Raw genomic sequence first — 19,051 nt, 5'->3', positions numbered from 1 at the left:
TTACCTTTCAGCAATTATGAACACTGCTGCTATGAACATCTGTATTGTTATGCTGATCTTCCTCTCAGTTATATAGAAGTAGAGCTGCTACATTATATAGTAATTCCACACTAAACTATTAGAAAAAAATGCCAGAATGTTTTCCAAAGGGTCTTAGTGCTTTCCATTTCCAACAGCAGTGTGTTTCAGCTTTTCCACAACCTTGTCACGACTCGTTATGACCTGCGTATTTGATTTTAGCTAACCTAGCCTATGTGAAGCGGTACACTGCAGTTGGATTTGCATTTCCCTGACCACTCATGATGTGGAACTTTTCAATGTGTTCACCAGCCACTAGCATATCTTTGGGGAAATGACAACACAGACCTTTTACCTGTTTTAAAATTGCACTTTCTTTTTTACTGTAGAACGTGACTTCATCACTATTCTAGTAATGTCCTTTATAAGATTCAGATATGTACAGTTATTTTCTTATACAATGTTCTTATGTCACTTTTTCAGTGTTCTCTGAAGCACAAGAATTAATTTTGATGCTTTTTTACTTGTTTCTCATGCTTTGAAGCCATATCTAAGAATCTATTGTTCAGTATAAGGATGCAAAGATCAATTTCTAAATTATCTTCTAAGATTTTTATGCTTTCGGTTCTACTACAAATGCTTTACTATCCAGGCATGGTGATACTTGGGAAGGTGAGATGGGAGGACTGCCATGAGCTCAAGGCCAACCTGAGCTGTATAACGAGTGAAAGACCAGCCTGAACTGTATAGCGAGACCCTGTCTAAAAAAAAGAATTGTCGTGATGCATTTTAAAGTTTATTTTTAAATAACGGTGTAAAGTAAGATCTGGAGTGGAGTGAACTGTACCTTCAAAATCTTAATCAATAGTATATGTGACCTTATACGGAATGGGTACTTTCCAGATGTGATTAAGGATCTCACGATGAGACCACACTGGAGGCATTGCAGTCCTGAATCCAAAGTCGGGTATCCTAGTAGAAGACTGAAACAGGATAACTGCCACAGGACACAGGGAAGAAGACCATATGAAGATGGAGAGTTATGCTGCCATGTGCCAAAGAATGCTGGAAGGCATCAGAATAGAGATAAGGCAAGGAAAGACTTTGGAGTCATTTAACACATTGCCACTAAATGTAATTAATGATACACCTGGATTCTGTCACTGCAATGTTTGTCTCCTGTGTCACATGGTGTGTGTGTGTCTTCATTCCTCCTACTTTCTTTTATATTAAGTACATATTTTTAATGTGGGATTTAATGTCTTTATGGATTTTCCCAGTTCTCTCCTCTGTTGATGCCACCTGTCTTGTGGCCTTTCAATTTATACCAAGTTCTAGTGAAACACAGAAGTGCTACTCTGACACAGTTCTACTGCCTTCCCTCTTTTTTGTGATATTACTGTTAATAATACCACATCGACAAATTTCAAAATACAGTAATATCTTCTTATAATTATTTTGTTACATAACTGAAAATTTTTAAAGAACCTGAGAGGAAAGGGAAGAAGTGTCGACTTATTGTTGCTATTATGATTTCTGATTCCCTTCTTTCATTCCTGTAGATTTAGTACAGTTAGAAACAGTGGAGCTAAGGAACACACTAACTTCCACCCACTCTATTTCAAACAGCGACCTAGGGCCATGCCTCCTTCCACTGTCCTGGGATCTTCAGTAGCTCTAGCTGCTTCCCACTTGCTAACCAGGGTGCACTTGTAATTTATCACTTGCCATAATTTATCACTCATCAGAAACAAGAACCTGGATTATAACTGTTAAATTTTTCATGTGGTAAAATTTTGGTGAGTCAGCAAGAAGAAATCAAAGAAGACCAGACAAACAATCAGCAGTCAAAAGCAACCCAGCCAAGCAGGAAGACAAGCCCATTGGGGGGGCACTTCCTCCTCTCATCTCCTTTTAACAAGTGACCAAGCACGCTTGTTGGGTATACGGGAAGGATTCCATTTAGAGATGACCAGCCTGTGGAACAAAAGTTCTCCACCTCTGTGCTGGGTGGAGGGCCCATGTGGGTCAGCAGGAGTTGTATTTTGCTGGTGCATGCAGCATAGTAACTGCATCCTACCACCTGTCATTCAACTTTCCTCCAGAAGGGTTGGACCTGGCCCGAGGCAAATGGAGGCAGTCTTCAGGTGAGTGTTCTGGCCTGGCACAGCTGAGCCTAGTGGGCGACTGGGATACATGGTCCTTTCTCTGGGGAGTGCAGTTGGTAGCATGGCTTGCACCATGTAGACTTCAGCATTTGTTTAGCACCAAGGGTGTTCAAAGGCAAGCAACAAGTCATGTACTCATGCTGCATAGTGCCCTTCATGATTTGCTTTTTTCCCTCTCCCCTTTGGAGAAACTTTGATTCCCTTCTTGTCTCTCATAAGAAAATTTAAATGACTCAGTTTTTGGTGCTGAGCAACTCAGAAACACAGAGCTGGAAAGTATAGTGCTTTCCCATGCTGAGACAGGAAAATCTACTTCAAAGTTCAAGTTATTCAAAGAGCCAGCCTCAGTGACTCTTCTGGGTTGCAATAGCCATGTAAGGCCGTCTGCTCCTGGGTCATTTCTCTAACACTGCTTCTGTACATTTTGCTTGGTTTTACTTTTGTTGTGATAACTGTGGCCTCAAATTTGTGATCCTATTGTGCCAGGGATTTAGCTCAGTGGTTCCGCTGCCTGCCTCACAAGCTCAAGGTCCCAAGTTCAATCCCCAGGGACAAAAAATAAATAAATAAATAAAAACTAAAAAAAGTTTATGAGCCTATCTAAAAGGGGTGTAACTGTGTGTTGACAGAATTTACATCAAGCCTGACTCTTTTTTTGAGGTTTTTGTCACTAGACATTTATGCTTTATGACATTATCTAATTGGATGTTTCTCTTTTTTTCCTGAAAAAATGCTTTATTCGCTTTCTTAGCCTGCCATAGAGTGGGAGACCACCTGTGGAAGTACCTGTTTCTCAGTCAAAGGTGCTGAGAGTCCCATCTGTGGGCAAATTAAGGGTTCGGGGGATGTGGGTGTTAACTCTCCTTGATGTGTAACTTTCATTTGGTTTCTCCATCCAGATTATTTTTATTCTAAGCAACTGTGGCAGTGGGCAAAAGCCACCTAGCCTAGTTGAGTGTGTCAGAAGATGGAAGGGGGATCCTTGGCATTGGAAGAGGGATGGCCCTCATTCCCAGAGAGGGATGACGTATCCATCACCATGGTGGCCAGGAAGCAAGGTCAGGAAGTGAAACAAAGCGCCTGAGACAGCTGATATGGCTCCCACACATGCATTTCATCGCTTTACAGGAGCCTTGGGTGACTCTAGCAGTAGCAGGCAATCAAATCATATTTCTCTGCAATTCTGGTGTGATTTATTCTAATTTCTTATTGGGCTGAGCTTTCATCCTAATCTAAAGTTGTGGTAGACCTTGAAGGATTTAACCAAACAGCCTTCTTTACACCTGTTGTGAACTGACGCCTGAAAGTTTTCCTTCTCTAAGCAGCTTTTATGATGATACTGGAAGAGTAACATCCCAGTAACTGCTAGAGATATACTCTTCCTACTCAGGGCCACTCTAACATTCAAATCTGTAGCAACCTACGTCCTAGTTGCTAGGGACTAAAGAAAGGCTTGTGCCATGGGACCTGATGTCTCTGCTGGGAGCTGATCCCAAAGCACGGTAGAAAAACACCACAGAGAGGGCTGTCACGGCCACTCCAGTCATTCAGCTAAAGGACCCTAATCTCTATCCTCCCAGAAAAGAGTTATTACCTTAAAAAAGAATCTAGACAGGGGTTAAAGCCCATTACTGATATTTATAGTTACAAGATAACTGGTGCTATGCCAGTTCCTGTGCAAAATACCCTTTTTACCAACAGTCAAGCCATGGAGAGACTATCACTTAGTATAGGATCTAAGCGTCATAAATGAGGAAGTAGTACCTATTTACCAGTAGCACACCCATAGACCCTTTTAGCACAGATCCTAGGAGATCCTAAATAGTTCTCAAGGAAGCCTTTTTTTTTTTTTTTTCCTAGAGCTGTGGATCCTCTCAATAATTTACTTTGAATGGGAAGATCCCCAAACAGGACTTCACCAACACTTATACTTGGACTGTCTCGCCTCGGAGTTTTAGAGATAGCCCCCATTTGTTTTCCCAGGCTTTAGCTGAAGACCTGGGAGATTTAAAGTTCAAAAAGGAAGGCCTATTAGAGAATATACATGACCTCTTCATTTGTAGTCCCACAAAGACGTTATTTGATGAAAACTTCATTAACACTCAATTTTCTAGTAGAAAGGTGTTCTAACATAAGGTCTAGATCTCTCAACAAAAGCTGACATAGCTGAGATACATTTTAACACCAGCATAAAGACAATTATTCCCAAGGAGAACTGAGGTGATTTGCCATCTGTGTCCCACAACGTCTAGACTGCAGCTTTCTTGAGATGAATAACTTCAGTCACACCTGGATACTCTAGTTTGAAGTAATTTACAGCCAAATTCATGTATGAGGCTACTTGAGGATTAGAGTGAACTCTTGAAATGGGAAACAGTCAGTCAAGAGGCTTTTAAAGGTTTAAAATAGGCCCTAATGCAGGCCATAGCATTAAGAATCGAGATCTAACTAAAACTTTTTCTCTGTTCATGGCTGAAAGGCAAGGAATAGCCATGCGAGTGCTAACTCAGCATCTGGGATAGGAAAAGCAATCAGTGACTTACTTTTCCAAGTGACTAGACGAGGGACAGGGCTGGCCTAGCTGCCTGCGAGCAACAGCCACTTATGGCATTCTTAGTCTTGGAGTAATCGTGGGCAAAACCTCTTAGTCCTGACCTCACACCAGTTAAGGCACTGTTAGAAACACAAGAGACATTTCTGGTTAACTGGCAAAAGACCCACTAATTAATAGCTAAACTTACTGAAAACTCCGATGTCTCTCTTCAGCCTTGTACCACTTGAAAACCACCTACTCTCCTCCCAACGAACCAGCAAATAAGACATGAGTGTGAACAGACCATCACCCAGAGTTACACCAGCCACCCTGACCTGAGGAAACATCCATTTGCCTTTGGGCAGAAGTTCGATGGAGGGAGTCCATCTGTTTTAATGCTCTGGGTAAGGCTGACTGTGGCGTAACGAGCCCTCCTGATGCCATCTTTTATGAAATCACTGCCGTCAGTGAAACATATGCTAATCATCCCTATCAATGGCTGGTTCCAGGATTTCACTTTTGTCTTCTAGGCAGGGAAATGATCGACTTTATTAAAAATTACTAAGGAATCTTACTAAAAGCAGCTTCTGCCTATGTAGGTAGACTCTACAGTCAGAGCAATCAGCAAGACAACACAGAGAGAAACTACAGCCAGAGAGACACCAAGTAACACAAGTACCATAAGAATTTATCAAAAGAGATGACACAGCAAGGAGAAAGCCAGAAACAGAAAAGCCCAGGGAAATCAGTCTGCTCGCCCACGTCTGATAAAATGCAAGGGCAATAAGGGGCAACCACCTAAGTCCTCTTATTTCACATGAAAACAACACACCTAAACATGTACGCATGAGTGCTGTAACTTTAACACTATATTATCATACCAGATACTGGGGTCTGCTTTACTTCATCATGAACTTGAATTTACCTTTCTATAAGGCTGCCTCCCCACACACTTAAGCATCACAAAGGGATAGGAAAAAAACAAAGGACCAGAAAGAAGACAAACCTAGATGCCCAAGGTTAATATCAGAGAGCCAGAGAGCCAATGGTATGGTGACAACTTCCAGGTGCCCCTGTGGGGATGGGAGAAATCGCTAGTCCTAAATAAAAAGCTGAGGTCCAACTCCCCTGGGTATTCACTTTCTGATGCTCCCTACTCTTCTAGAGTGGCTCTCTTCTCTATTTACACCCTTTTCCAAATGAACCATTTCTTCTCTTTTAAACCCCACCTCTTTAATCCATTACTGTGGCTGAGTTGACAATCGCGGTAGGATTCTGGTAGGTGGGTGTTCCAACAGAGCAGTGGTGTGGTGTGCTGTACACCCCTCCGACAGATGTGACAAGCCCACTCCAACCTTATTAGGGGGTTCATGGATGATTAAGATTGGAGGGAATTCTGCAAAAAGAGGCATGTGTACGGGCCCCCTGGGTAACACAGCACCGCTGGTCATTCCTGCCATTCATATCTACAAATCGGGGTGGGGCACCTGGGTGCAGTTCTGAAGAATTCCCAAAGAATCATTCATCTGGGAGCTGATGCTTGCTGCATTTTGCTGCAGTGCTTTCGCGTTCCTGTAAACACTTTTCTGGTTTTGCCGTATTTTTGTCAGCATGTACTTGCCCTGAGCACAACTTTCCCTGCTCTCCAAGAAACCTGGCTGCTTTTCATTTGCCAATGAGTGTACGCTTCCCACGCACTGCGCTCTGATCACAAGAGCCTGGATCGCATCTGCTGAGTTCACGGCGGGGTGCTGGATGCGGTCATCACTTCTGAGAGCACATCAGGCTTCCACTGCAGCACTGCCTCTGAGGATCTCCTCTGTGTAACTATTGGCCGGTGCACTGCGTGTCTGTATGTCACAGGTCCAAAAGAGCCAATGCTTTCAAAAATACTTTCAAATCAGGAAAATGAACACTGATTTATACTGTTTTTATAATTATACAATTACCATAATTGTGTGTGCTTTTGGTTTTTGAGGGGATTCAAGTTATTTTCTGGGGCAAGATGAATTCAGCCAGGTGAAATCTTTAAGTATTTTTCATTCAGTGGGAAGATATGTAACAGTCATCATTTTATTATCTTTATTTATTTGTTTGTTTGTTTTGGTACTGGGAATGGAACTCGGGACCTTGTGCTCAGGAGGTGGGAGGCAGGTGGCAGCACCACTGAGCTAAATAATCTCTGGTCCAGGTCATCATTTTGTTTAGCGGGTAATCTCCCTATATTGCTTCCATGCTTGAAAGACTTCTTTGCAGTATTCTTTTTTTGTGTATTAGGAATATAATCTCAAAAAGTTTTTAATACAAAGTCAGTTATTAAAAAAAAGTCAACCCACAATATCAACACTCGTAATCTTTACCTTACAGCAGTGATGTGAACCCAGAAATGTGGTCTTTACTTTTTTGGTCCCTTACAAAAAGTATTCGTTAACATGACTTTGAAGTTTCCATTTGCATACAGAGCCTTCCTGGGCCCAACCACTGCTCCCTGCTATAATTGTTGGGTGTTTCTTTTCTCAGTGCTGAGGGTCATTTCCAGGCCTTGTACATGACAGGCAAGCATCTGTCACAGAGCTTCACCTCCAGCCTAGTTTTCTTAAGGACACGTTTTTACTACAGTTTTTACCCTCTGCGTTATTTTTCCTCTTGCTTCTGTGGTACTAAGGCTTGAATTTAAGGCCATGCACGTGCTAGCCAAGCACTCTGCAACTGAGCCACACCGCAGCCCTTTTCAGACACAGACACTCACTAAATTGCCCAAGCTGGCCTCAAACTTTCCTTCCTCTTGCTTCAGCCTCACAAGTAGCTGAGAGTACAGGTGTGCGTCACCATGCCCAGCTGTGTTTTCTTCTTACAAAAGGAACAGATGAACACAATGCAAGTTGTGGATCTCGCGTGTCAGGACGAAACTGTTTCCAGAGGAACTCTGGTACCAGGTTCTGTGTGCATCCTGACCAAGTCCCTTCTGCTTCTTTCTCTTTCTCCTGACTTTCTGGGATTCCTACAGCATCCACCTCAGCTATCTCTTCAGCTCCATCGCAGTGGTCGGGCCATGGCCTCCAGCCGAAGGTGGCACTGTTGTGCTTCCTGCTCTTTCTTTAGGAGGTTGCACCAGGACTCCTGGGCTCTCAGATTGGCCTCCTGGATTCGCTGCAGTGATTCTCTTCTGCTGTCCTCTTACTCTCCTCCACACTGTTTGTCATCTCTTCCATCCTTGGTTTCTTCATCCATGGTAACTTCTCTGCTTCTTCCTTTTCCTCCTCAACCATAGCCTCCTCTGCAACATGATCAGCAGGTACAGTTAGAACTTGCTGTCCATCTTGCACAGTTACCATAAATGGCTAGCCAAGGCCTCTGGGAAGGATGTCAGTTGGAATATTAGCTAGAGGAAATCCATCAGTCACTATGGTGATGACTCTCTGGCCTCCACTCCCCATCACTTTCTGGACTGATGAGTCAACAGGATTTCCCTGTGTGATTTCCTCTGGGTTGGCTCAGGTTGCTTGGTGTTGGCTGAAGAAACAAGGCTGGGGAGGTTAACAGCCTCTCCGGTGAGGAGGAGGAATGGAGCAGCCACTGTCACGGGGTTGGTCATGGGCTTGGCTCTCTCAGGGTTGGCAGTGATCTGACTCTCATTGCTTCCCGGAGGATGATCAAAATCTCAGCGTCTTCTCCAGGGATATGTCTAAGGCCAATTTATCAGACTTGCTGCAGGCAAGAACATCAGCCCTGTACTTGATAAACAACTCGACAACGTCCAGATGGTGGTGCTCTGTGGCTCTGTGCAAAGCTGTCATCTTCAGTGTGTCCCTGGCATTCACATCTGCACTGTTCCCAAAAGCAGCTCCACGATGTGTGCATGTCCATCAGCCACAGCCATATGCAGAGGGGTCCTGCCCACTTCAGTGCGGTCTTCCCTGCTGATTCCCACGCGAAGCAGTACCCCTGCAGTGGGACAGTGTCCGTGCTGGGCTACACGGTGCAGCGGGAGGTTCCGAGCCAGCTTGTGGTGAACGGGGCACCATCTGCCACCATCGTCCTCACTTCACCATATTGGCCTTTTATTGCTGCTTCTAGCAGCTTCTTCCCAAGTCCACAGAGACATCTTCATGCACAGGAACACAGGGTTTCAGGTAGCTCCTCGTTCTGGGTGCTGCCAGCTGCACTTTCACCAAGGCTGCCAGTTTGGTCCTGTTTCCTCCTCCTCTATGGGTTAGAATTTTCTCTTTCTTTGCATGTCTTCAAACTCTTTGTTGAAAACTAGACAATTCAGATAGCATTGTAGAAACTCTAGGTACTGCTCCTCCTTGTCCTCCCTTACTCCTGAGCATATTACTGATGTTCAGTTCTTTGAGTGTGCGACTTGATTACTGCTAAACCTCTGCCTTACCTACCTTCTACCCCTTCCCTAAGGGAAGTCTAAGGCACTGCTCTCTGGGGATGTAACCTCACAAAATACCCAGTTACTTTAGGAGGTGTTACAGCTTCGATCACCAAAAATGAACCTACAGCACACATGCTACAGCAGATACACAGAGCTCTCTCTATTAAGCCAAGTTATGCCAGCACCGCCCCAGCAGCCCCGTGCAAGTTTAATTGCAGTGTTGGCACTTGGTGATAAATAAGTGGATATGGGGTCACGGTTTGGGTACTTGGCCTCTGAAAGGTTTGCCATCACTCTTTTAGATCCAGGATGTCAGCCAAAAGCCTGATATGTTCAGCGGTAGGGCTTCTGGAAAGTGACTGGACCACAGCAGTGATAAACCTCACTTGCTTTGAGGAGGTAGGGACTGGTTGGATGTGAGTTGCTGGGAACATAACCTGGGAGGGTGTATCTCCCTCCATGTCCTCTCTTCCTTCCCTGCCTGCTACCCAGCTGCTTCTACCCAGGCCCTTCTATCATTTTGTTTCTACCTTGGAGGCAGCTGACTATAGACTCAAAATATGAGCCAAAATAAACCTTTCCTCCTTTAAACTGCGACTGTTGGATATTAGAGACTAAGACTACAGGACCTCTATTAATTGTCACTACTTGCCTAAGTTGTTTTCATAACAACCTAGGTCACAAACTCCTTCATAGACTGAAACAAACGAATTTGGACTCCGTAAAAGGAATTGCTTTGGGCATCTGTGTCTGACCTTTGTTATGACCTGACTTCTCAGGCTCTTCTCTGACAGTTCTTTCTCCATCTTCCTTGGTAATCCAGCCAGTTTACTTTTTACCAAAATCTGCCTTGATCCTGAGACCATGGCAGGCTTGAAAGGATCCACACTGTTGAAATTAATAAGTTCTTTGAAAGAGTTTCAGAGCTCCACTTTTTTTGCTTCTCCTACATAACAAAATCTTTGAGGTGCCTGAGGTGGGAAAGTATCTTGCTTCTGTGTGACAGCTCTGCTCTGAAGACAACCACTCATTAGAGCAGAGACAGGTATTTCAGTTTACCTCTTCCACTGCAGAGCTTCTGCTTTTCAGTAGCAAAGGTGAGCAGGCTCTACATTCTCAGTGCCCACACGCCCAAGATACAGCTCCCATCCCAGGAGTAGGGTACCAGAGGCACTCCCCAAGTCTGGACTACATGTGACTGAAATCTAGGCTCAGTAACAATAGTGGGAACCTGGAGGAGAAACGTGGGACTGTCCCCCTTGGGAAAACTGGTAACAGAGGGTGAAGAGCCCTGTGTTCCTGGGGCACCAGAGTAGAGCATTTCTTTCCTCAGGGGAAGACAGTGAGTGTTGATTCTAATTCTGGTCTTTTGCTGTTTTTACTATGTTTTAGATTTTGTAAGCAACTTTATTTCTTCATTTACCTTATGCTGTAAGGACTATTTCTGAAAATTTCAATGGTTGTCCAACTTTTTTTCTGTAAATTATGTTGGGAAGAGCATTTGAGCCGGTCCTCACACAGTCGTGCCAGTCAGACTTGGAATGCACGGTAGGCTCATAACATTGAGTCTTTCACAATGCACCCAACCAATGTGATAAGAAAAAGTATTAAATATTTAAAAATCATCTATTGGGGTCTCCCTGAATTCTTCCTGGCTAGGATTGCTTCAAATAAAATGCAGGTGCCAGCCAAAGAAATAATTTTCCACTTACAAGTTAATATTTCTTGTAGGAGTCAAAACCAAGTGATCACTCTAATGCTTGAAGCAGGTGTAGCAATACAAACCATTTTGTCAAATGTGCAAATTACATGTACTTGGCTACCTTAGGGGTTAGTCGTTGCACAACGGCTGCACAGTATTCTTAAATGTTTCTTACTCAGTTGGGAAAAGTAAATGAATCAAGTGTTTTAGGGCTGGATTATGTTTGAAGTCATGATTAAAAATGCTCTGAAACTATAATTAATATATATCAATAACTAGAATGTTGTCTGTCTATTGCCTGGTTCAGATATTTTATAACATTTGTAATCATTAAGGTTAATATAAGAAAATGTTAAAAAAATATTTTTCACCTTACCATATGAGGATCATAGCCCAGAGAGAACAAGCAAGGCTTTTCTTGTGAAACTGCTTCCTTCCACTTTTCATCTGATACTAAACCAATGTACCAGTCATTTTCATATTCCTCGAGGCAGCTGCTCAGCTCTTTGAAATCTTCTATTGGACCTAAACTTGCTTTATCTACCATTAGTTTCAGAGAATATCTGAAAAATGGAAAACCAAGCAATTTTTGAGAACTTTTATATCAACCCTAGGGGTGAAATGTGCTTGTTTGATGAGTATTTTTAAGACTGAATTTAAAACTGAATTGAAATCATCTACATTTCAAAGAGTAGAAGAGAAATGATGTACTAAGAGTGAATAACAGCCAGCTACATGAAAAATAGGTCCTTTACACAAAAACAAAAGGCAGAAATTAAAGAGTACTGCTGATAAAATTACAATGTATACGAAGTGTTCTTCAATCTTGGGGAGTGAATTTTAAAAATTAGAACTGAGTAAGTCTTCCAGTTGAATTTTAAACACCCTCAAAGTAAAAATAGAACATTTTTCTGCTAGTTCCAATGTTACAACCTGTATATATAATGTAAATGAGTTACCTGAAAGCTTTCAGAGCTAGCTGGAACAGTTCTGGCTTTATTGTGAGCCAATCCAAGGCACTAGACCAGGGCAGACCACCACCATAAACTCTGACTAGATGGCCAGCAGTGGGAACAAGATTGTCTATTCCCAATAAACCAAAGTAACAAGTCATTACTATGTGAATGTAGAAGTCTTTTAAAACTTTGTCCTTTAAAATTTCTTCCAGTGCAGTTGAGGCCATTTCTTCTGAGTGGAAACAGTCTAACTGACTTAAGACAAACTGGTACCAGTCTTCTGGAAAGAGGGAGCTCATCTCTTTCATTTTGGAGCTGGGTAAACAGCTAGACCTCCATTCTTCAGGTAAACTCACTAAGTGAGAATGGTGAGAACTGAACTCCATAAGAGGGATATAAGCCGTGCTTTCCTGCTTTCCTTTGTCAATAGCAGGGTATCCCAGCGTAACTGCTTTGTAAAGATTGTTTTCAGAAATTGTGCCAGTAGAAAGATCATCAACTTTCTGTGTGTCTACCAAGCCTGGAATAGGCACAGTTGTACCTGACAAATCTTTCACCCAATTTTTTCCTTCTTTTCCTTTTTGGACAGTTGGTTCATCGTCAAAAATGTCGTCTGACCAATCATTGAAAGTCTGTGAATGAAAACTGTTTGTGTCTTCTGGGGACGTAGGACATGGTGAAGAGTTCAAAGGAGGCAGGACTATTAGAGATGTTTCCCCTTTACTTTCAGTTTCGTGAAAATTCTCCTGCTTACTGGGCCTTCTGGAGCAGTACTGAATGAGGATGAACACAAGCACTTTGATAAGGTCACCTTTAAAACTTGTCAAGTTTTCATGAGAGTCAATTATGCCAGACAGGACATTCCGGGCATCAGAATACAGCTTCACAGGCAAAACAGTACAGGGTGTTAAGACATTCCCAACGTGTTCATTAAGGGAACATATTTTGGGGTGCTCTTGTTCAAAAGCACCTTCAAAAATTTCATCAACTCTTTGTGCTTCAGCAGTATGACAGGATGTTTCTTGCAATTCTAACCCCTAAAAAGAAAATTAAAAAGACGAGTTTATAACCACTTAACCCATAGAGAACAGCAACTAGTCTTACAAATACCCACAGCTTCTCATAATTAAAATGACAAAAAGTTTAACTCAGGCGTTACGCCTTAAACTTTACGACATTTGATATTTTGATACTGGATAGAGGCTAAATGTAATTCTACTATTATTCTAAGAGAAGCCATAAAATTTCCACTAGAAATCAGGCAAATAACTTTATTGAACATGAACATAATTTTAAAAGACTGTATCGATTGTCAAGGTTGAGTCACATGAAACATTAAATCAGAATTTGGGAGTAAAAAAGGTAAAAGTGGAATTACAAAGTATGTTCCATACTTTCGTATCCTTTCTACCCCACTTTATAGGAAACTTTATATAGGAGACTAAGAGCATTATACTATTGCAAGTGTCACAAATTTGACTAATTATATTCTTATTCAAGTTTTGTAATGATAGCATAATACATTTATTTATGTAATTACTGTCTGTGTCATCTAATTACAGCATAAACTGCATAAAAATTGTCTTTTCATTACTGCTATGTTCTCAGTGCTTTGTACCAGGTACAAAGCAGGTATGCAATAAGTAAACACTGAGTATTATGAATACATTCATTTTTTCTCCCATTAAGTTTATTGGTACATTTCAAGCAAATGAAACAGTTACATTCATCATTGGGATCTTGTATCTTTACATGATATGTCTTGTTTTTCATTTTTTCCCCACGCCCCTGTCCTCCCTTCTACCCCTCCATCCTCCCCTATTTACAAATACTTTGTTTCCATTTTTTCCTTTTTCACATTTTTTCTTTTCCTTTATTTCCTTTCCCCTCCCCTTCCCACTTCCTCTTTAGCCATTTTCTTCCTATTTCACACTATCAATTATACCATTTGAATCTCATTTGCACTTTTAATTTTCACACCAGAGAAACTACTTGGTATTTACTCAAGTGTGTCCTATTTATTTCACTCAAGAGTATAGTTCTTATATGAATTTGAAACAGATTTTGGTAACTTCCTTGGAAGGAATAATTTAGAGATGACATCAAAGCTCACTGTTTTATTATTATTCACTTATTTACTTTTTCCACTAAAGTACCAGGGTCTTCAGAACACATTTTTTAAGTCATGGCTTCACCAGTTACTGGCATACAACTTCAGTAGGTGATTCAACCTCTTAGGTTCCTGTTCTCTTTCTTTCAAAGAAAACATTTACATAGCTATTTACACTTTGAAAAGTTTAAAATGTAATATTAAGTGTTAGTAAATGGCACACGATAAACAACATTTCAAAATAAAACAGATTGCCATTAAGAAGTGTATTTTTAGAACAAAAGACCAGAAAAAAATCACATTAGGTATTATTAGATGATATTATTTTCATAGCATAAAATTAAGCAATCAATATATCCTTGATAATTTCTATGGAAAATTCTTGGAAGACCAGACAGAGATTGTCAACCCCTAGGTGAGTCAGAATTACAGGCAGCACTCTTTAAGAGCCAACTGCCAGGCTCACTCTCAACGTTTCAGTTTTGGTAGGTCCACTTTGAGGTTCATGAATTTTCATTTCAGCCAGGTATGATGGTACACACCTGTAATACCAGCACTTGGAAAGCTGAGGCAGGAGGATTTCTGCAAGTTCGAGGCCAGCTTGGACTACATAGTGAATTAAGGCCATACTGAACTACATAGCAGGATATTGTCACAAAAAAACAAAATTAAAAAAAAATTTCATTTTCTGCTAACGCTATTCATCTGGGCACTACACTTCGGGAAGCACTGCTCTAAAGGGACAGGTTTTTGGTCAGGAGTAATTTCATCAAATCTGTGCTATGACATAAAATTTCCTCATTCCATCTTTCAACGAATATTTCTTAAAAGCCTGTTCTGTGCCAGGCACTGTTCCAGGCTCTATTGGCTATGTGATTAGCTGAAGGCACATTGCGCCAGCCAGACTGAACATTCAAAAGGCCAGCATGGAATTAGAGGCCAAACAGGGAATGGGGAGCCTATTTTGGGCCTTGACTTTCACACTGAAGGAAGGAAGAAATCCACTGTGTGAGTTTGAGTACAGAAGTGACCTGATAATAACTGCATTTAAGAAATTATTTTAGTTGACAATGCAATGCAGGTAAAACAGGGACAGCAACTGAGAGGCTACTGCAGTTATCTGGGGAAGAGATGGAGGTAGCTGAGGATAAGGAGGTGCAAAGTGATGGGACACAGCACATGGCTGAGGGCAGAGCAGGATTTCTGGATAGATTTAATGTTGGCTATCGAAATAAAAAAGGAGTCAAAGGTGAATCATTACTCTTGGCTTGAGCAACTAGAAATATAGTGTTGTCTCCAAGGACAATTAAGAGGTGAAAGAAAAAAGGAAGAACGATCAAAGGACACTGACCAGGAGTAGCTGTGTAGTAGAAGAGAAAATTACGTCAAGTGCTTGTCAGAACCTAGAGTAAGGTGAAGACAACTGGAAAAACCAAACTGGAGATGATGATCAGCCATCTAACAAGGGGTCTTCCTCTTCAAGAAGGACAGAAAAGGGCACAGCAATGAGGTGAGTAGATGGCTTTTATTAAGCTGAGAATGACTACACAGATGACCAAAGAGTTGAAAATATTACTGATTCCCATTTTCAAAATGCTCAGCTAGACGTGGATAAGAAGAACAGGACTGGAAGGAAAGCAAGCAGATATATTTTGTTATGCAATCAATACCATTCAGCTACCAGTATGTGGAATATATGGAAAGATATTTCCATGTACTTACTGAAATATACCTTAGCTATTGTTAGGAGTTTTCACAGGTAATTAAAAAGGTATTCTTTCAAACTGGGTTATTGTGGTTGTATACCTAAGAAGTAAAACTTTACACATGAACTATAAAAAATAGCAGTTAAGATTCACATGCACATTGACCTTAATGTTAATACAGCAGTATGTATAGCCACGTTCTAGAATCATTATCCATATTAAACGATCCTGAAAACGGCCCAAGTAGTGTGTTCCAGGTGAGAGGAGACCTAAAACAAATCAGAAAAAAAGAAATCATTCTTTAAGCATGTTTTATTTTGCCATATGAATCTTGTTTTTTTTTCCATCGAGTTTATTGGTACTTTTTAGGTGTACGGTACAGTCACATTCATCACTGGGACCTTGTACCTTTACATGACAGGTCTTGGTTCTCATTTTTTCCCCAACCCCTGCCCTCCCTTCATCCCCCCCCACCCTCTACCCTCCCCTATTTACAAAGGCTTTGATTCCATTTTTTTCCTTTTCTCATATTTTTTCTTGTCCCTTATTTCTTTCCCCCTACCCTTCCCACCTTACCTACAACTTTAGCCCTTTTCTTCCTAGTTCACATTATCAATTATACAATTTGAATCTTATTCACACTTTTAGTTTTTCACACCAGAGAAACGATTCAGTATTTACACATTTGTGTGCTATTTATTTCACTTAAGATGCCATACGATTCTTTAAAGTTGGAAAAACAACTACAACTGATTCACAACACCTTCTTATTAGGTCAACAATGAACAGAAGTAACTGTTAATTGCATATCAAGGAAAGCAAATCAAGCTCTTCACAAGAAATTGGAAGAGAGAATGTATTCTGATAATATATAATATAACATCATGTGTACAAAAGGCTAAATACATGTTACATTAGAAAAAATATTAAATATATAAGAACCAATTAATTCTGCATTGATTTAAAAGATTTGGATATTTTTATATAAATGTATATAAATATATAATTATTTTGTGGTTTAAAATTTACAATCTACAAAAACTTAAAACTTAGTTTTTCTTTCAAAACTGTTCTCAAGATGTACTCACACTGACTGCAAACTAAAGTTCATTCACTATAACTGAGTTCAGCATTCACTAACTTAATACTACTAGAGTATTAATTTCTACGTTAATAAACATTTCAAATACGTCCAATTTTTACTGTTATAAGTGACGTTACGTAAGCTATCTGTGTGCATCTCTGACTGTATAACACACTGCAAAGAAGAACTGCACAGCAGGACTAATGGTTATACTTTCCAAGGTCCACTCACAAGATGGCCTTTGTGTCCATTGGGGAACCACCCACTGATAAGAAACTGTGTTCCTGCTGGTGTAAACAGTGAAGGAGGTAGTCACCATCAGCTTTTTTTTCTGGAACCTTCATAATGGAATATACTAAAAAAGCGGGGGGCATACGCCTAACCAGCTAGGTTTCTCTCTTTATAGAGCTAAGCTATTGCATCTACTTGACATGAACTCATTGTAAATTCATGGAAATCAAGCAGATTGTTTTTATCTTTCAGTGGTGTGCCTGTAACCTGAATTTAAATAGGGGAAAATTTTTACAATATGTTCTAATCACCTTAATGTAATTTTCCCAAATAATTTTTATTTTACACCTTTATTTACTTCAAAATAGGTAGAGGAGATATACTTCTATTTCATACACAATCTCTCTGTATATACATCAATGTATTGGAACCTGTTTCATGATTCACCTTTTGGACTTCGCATTTGTAAGGATTTCCAAAGCACGGCCCACTGACTTACCTAAACATCCAGCTGCCATCGCAGTCTGCAACGCAGCAGTCAACCTAGGGACCATCTGCTCATAGTACATGGTGTCCTCACACACACAAGCTGCAGTGCCCACAGTTCCTGGCCAACTCTGGGTGGGTCTGGGAAACCCCACCAGGAACACAGGAAGGGTGAAGAGGGGGAGTAACGGAGAGGACAGCAGTGTAGACAAAGCTATGATGACCAATACAAACGGGAAGAAGATAGCATTGACTATGCATAAAGTGGTAGTTGTTGTTTGATGTTGTTTTTTTTCTTTCCACGATGCCAAAAGAACAGTTATAGCAAACTGCAATTTAGCAATGAACTGAATCAGGCGATCACGTATGATACCAACCTACAGAGACATAAAAATGATTTTCACTTACTCTTAAATGCTTCTCATGACTTTGCAAAATAACATAAGGAAACTCATTTTATTATTGTCCAAATATTTTTAAGGAAACAGCCCTGTGATTCTTTTTCTTTTTTTGTTTTGGGGTTTTATTTGTTTTTCATTTTTCTTTTTTTGTTTTTTTTTGTAGTGCTGGAATTGAACCCAAGGCCTTCCCACTGACTTTCAACCCATCCTTTTATTTTCTCACTAAGTCATTAAGTTGCTCAGGCAAGACTTGAACCTGTGATCTCCCTGCCTCAGGCTCCCAGAGTGCTAGGATTATGGGTATGCAGCACTCTCCCCAACTTATATATACTTCTTTGTTATAACTTTCTACATCCTCAAACTTAAGAAATGAGACTATATTATATATATGTTTTGGCTTTCTAGGTTTTTTTGGGGGGATGTTGAGACAGGGTCTCACTATGTAGTTGTGATTGACCTGGAACTCACTATGTAGCCCAGGCTGGTCTGGAACTCACGGTGATCCTCCTGCCTCAGCCTCCTAAGTGCTGGGATTACAGGTGTGCACCACCATGCCCAGCTTGGCTTTCTAGTTTTTAAAAAAATGGTAACACCAAAGAGAAGTGACACTGTACTACCTTTATCTTATGGGTGAACAACTATATGTCAATAAATTAGATAACTTAGATGAAATTGACAAGTTCCCAGAAAAACACAATTACTGAACCTGGCTCAAGAAGAAAAGAGGAAATCTGAACACATCAATTATAGGAGAATAAATTAGTAATTTAAAAACTCAGAGAGACATAATCTTAGAACTTGGGATGATGAGGCGGCAGGACTGCCATGAGTTCAAGGCCAGCTGAGGCTACATAAAGAGACACTGCCTCAACCCCACCTCAAGCCCCCAAAAAAAACTCACAGAGAAAAGCTGAGGTTCAGATGGCTTTTAATCCTATAAAATACATCTTATAAAGCATTTAAAACATATATTGAATATTAAAAAATTTTGGAATAAAAATACCACTCCTTCATTAGCTCTTCAAAATAATAAGAGTAAGGAATACTTCCTAACTCATTTTATATGGTCCTCAACTTAAACCACAGAATAATATCACAAAGAGAACTACAAACAGACATGCACATACACATGCGTGCACTCATACAGACACACACACACACACTCAGTCTTATGAATACAAACAGAACTACAGACAAACATACATATATACCCATACCTGTACCCACACATACATTCTTGTGAATGAATATATATAATATATATAATATATT

At 40.6% G+C, this 19,051-nt stretch overlaps 1 protein-coding gene and 1 pseudogene across 1 annotated transcript in view; both read right to left on the bottom strand.

Moving 5' to 3' along the window:
• The window catches only part of Pcnx4 (pecanex 4), a 39,094-nt gene that overhangs the window by 2,651 nt on the left and 17,392 nt on the right, over positions 1-19,051 (bottom strand). The window contains exons 7-10 of the mRNA XM_010605906.3: positions 17,392-17,755; positions 15,743-15,846; positions 11,765-12,798; positions 11,182-11,368 (exon numbers count right to left, since the gene is read on the bottom strand). Coding sequence (XP_010604208.1) covers positions 11,182-11,368; positions 11,765-12,798; positions 15,743-15,846; positions 17,392-17,755 — 1,689 coding nt within the window. The remainder of the gene's footprint in view (positions 1-11,181; positions 11,369-11,764; positions 12,799-15,742; positions 15,847-17,391; positions 17,756-19,051) is intronic.
• LOC104849469 lies at positions 7,618-8,826 on the bottom strand (annotated as a pseudogene).

The sequence above is a fragment of the Fukomys damarensis genome, unplaced genomic scaffold (assembly GCF_012274545.1).
Source record: "Fukomys damarensis isolate Sample0158 unplaced genomic scaffold, DMR_v1.0_HiC HiC_scaffold_21, whole genome shotgun sequence".
Taxonomy (NCBI): Eukaryota; Metazoa; Chordata; class Mammalia; order Rodentia; family Bathyergidae; genus Fukomys; species Fukomys damarensis.
The sequence above is the reverse complement of the archived record's forward strand: the minus strand, read 5'-3'. Positions and strand labels throughout refer to the sequence as shown.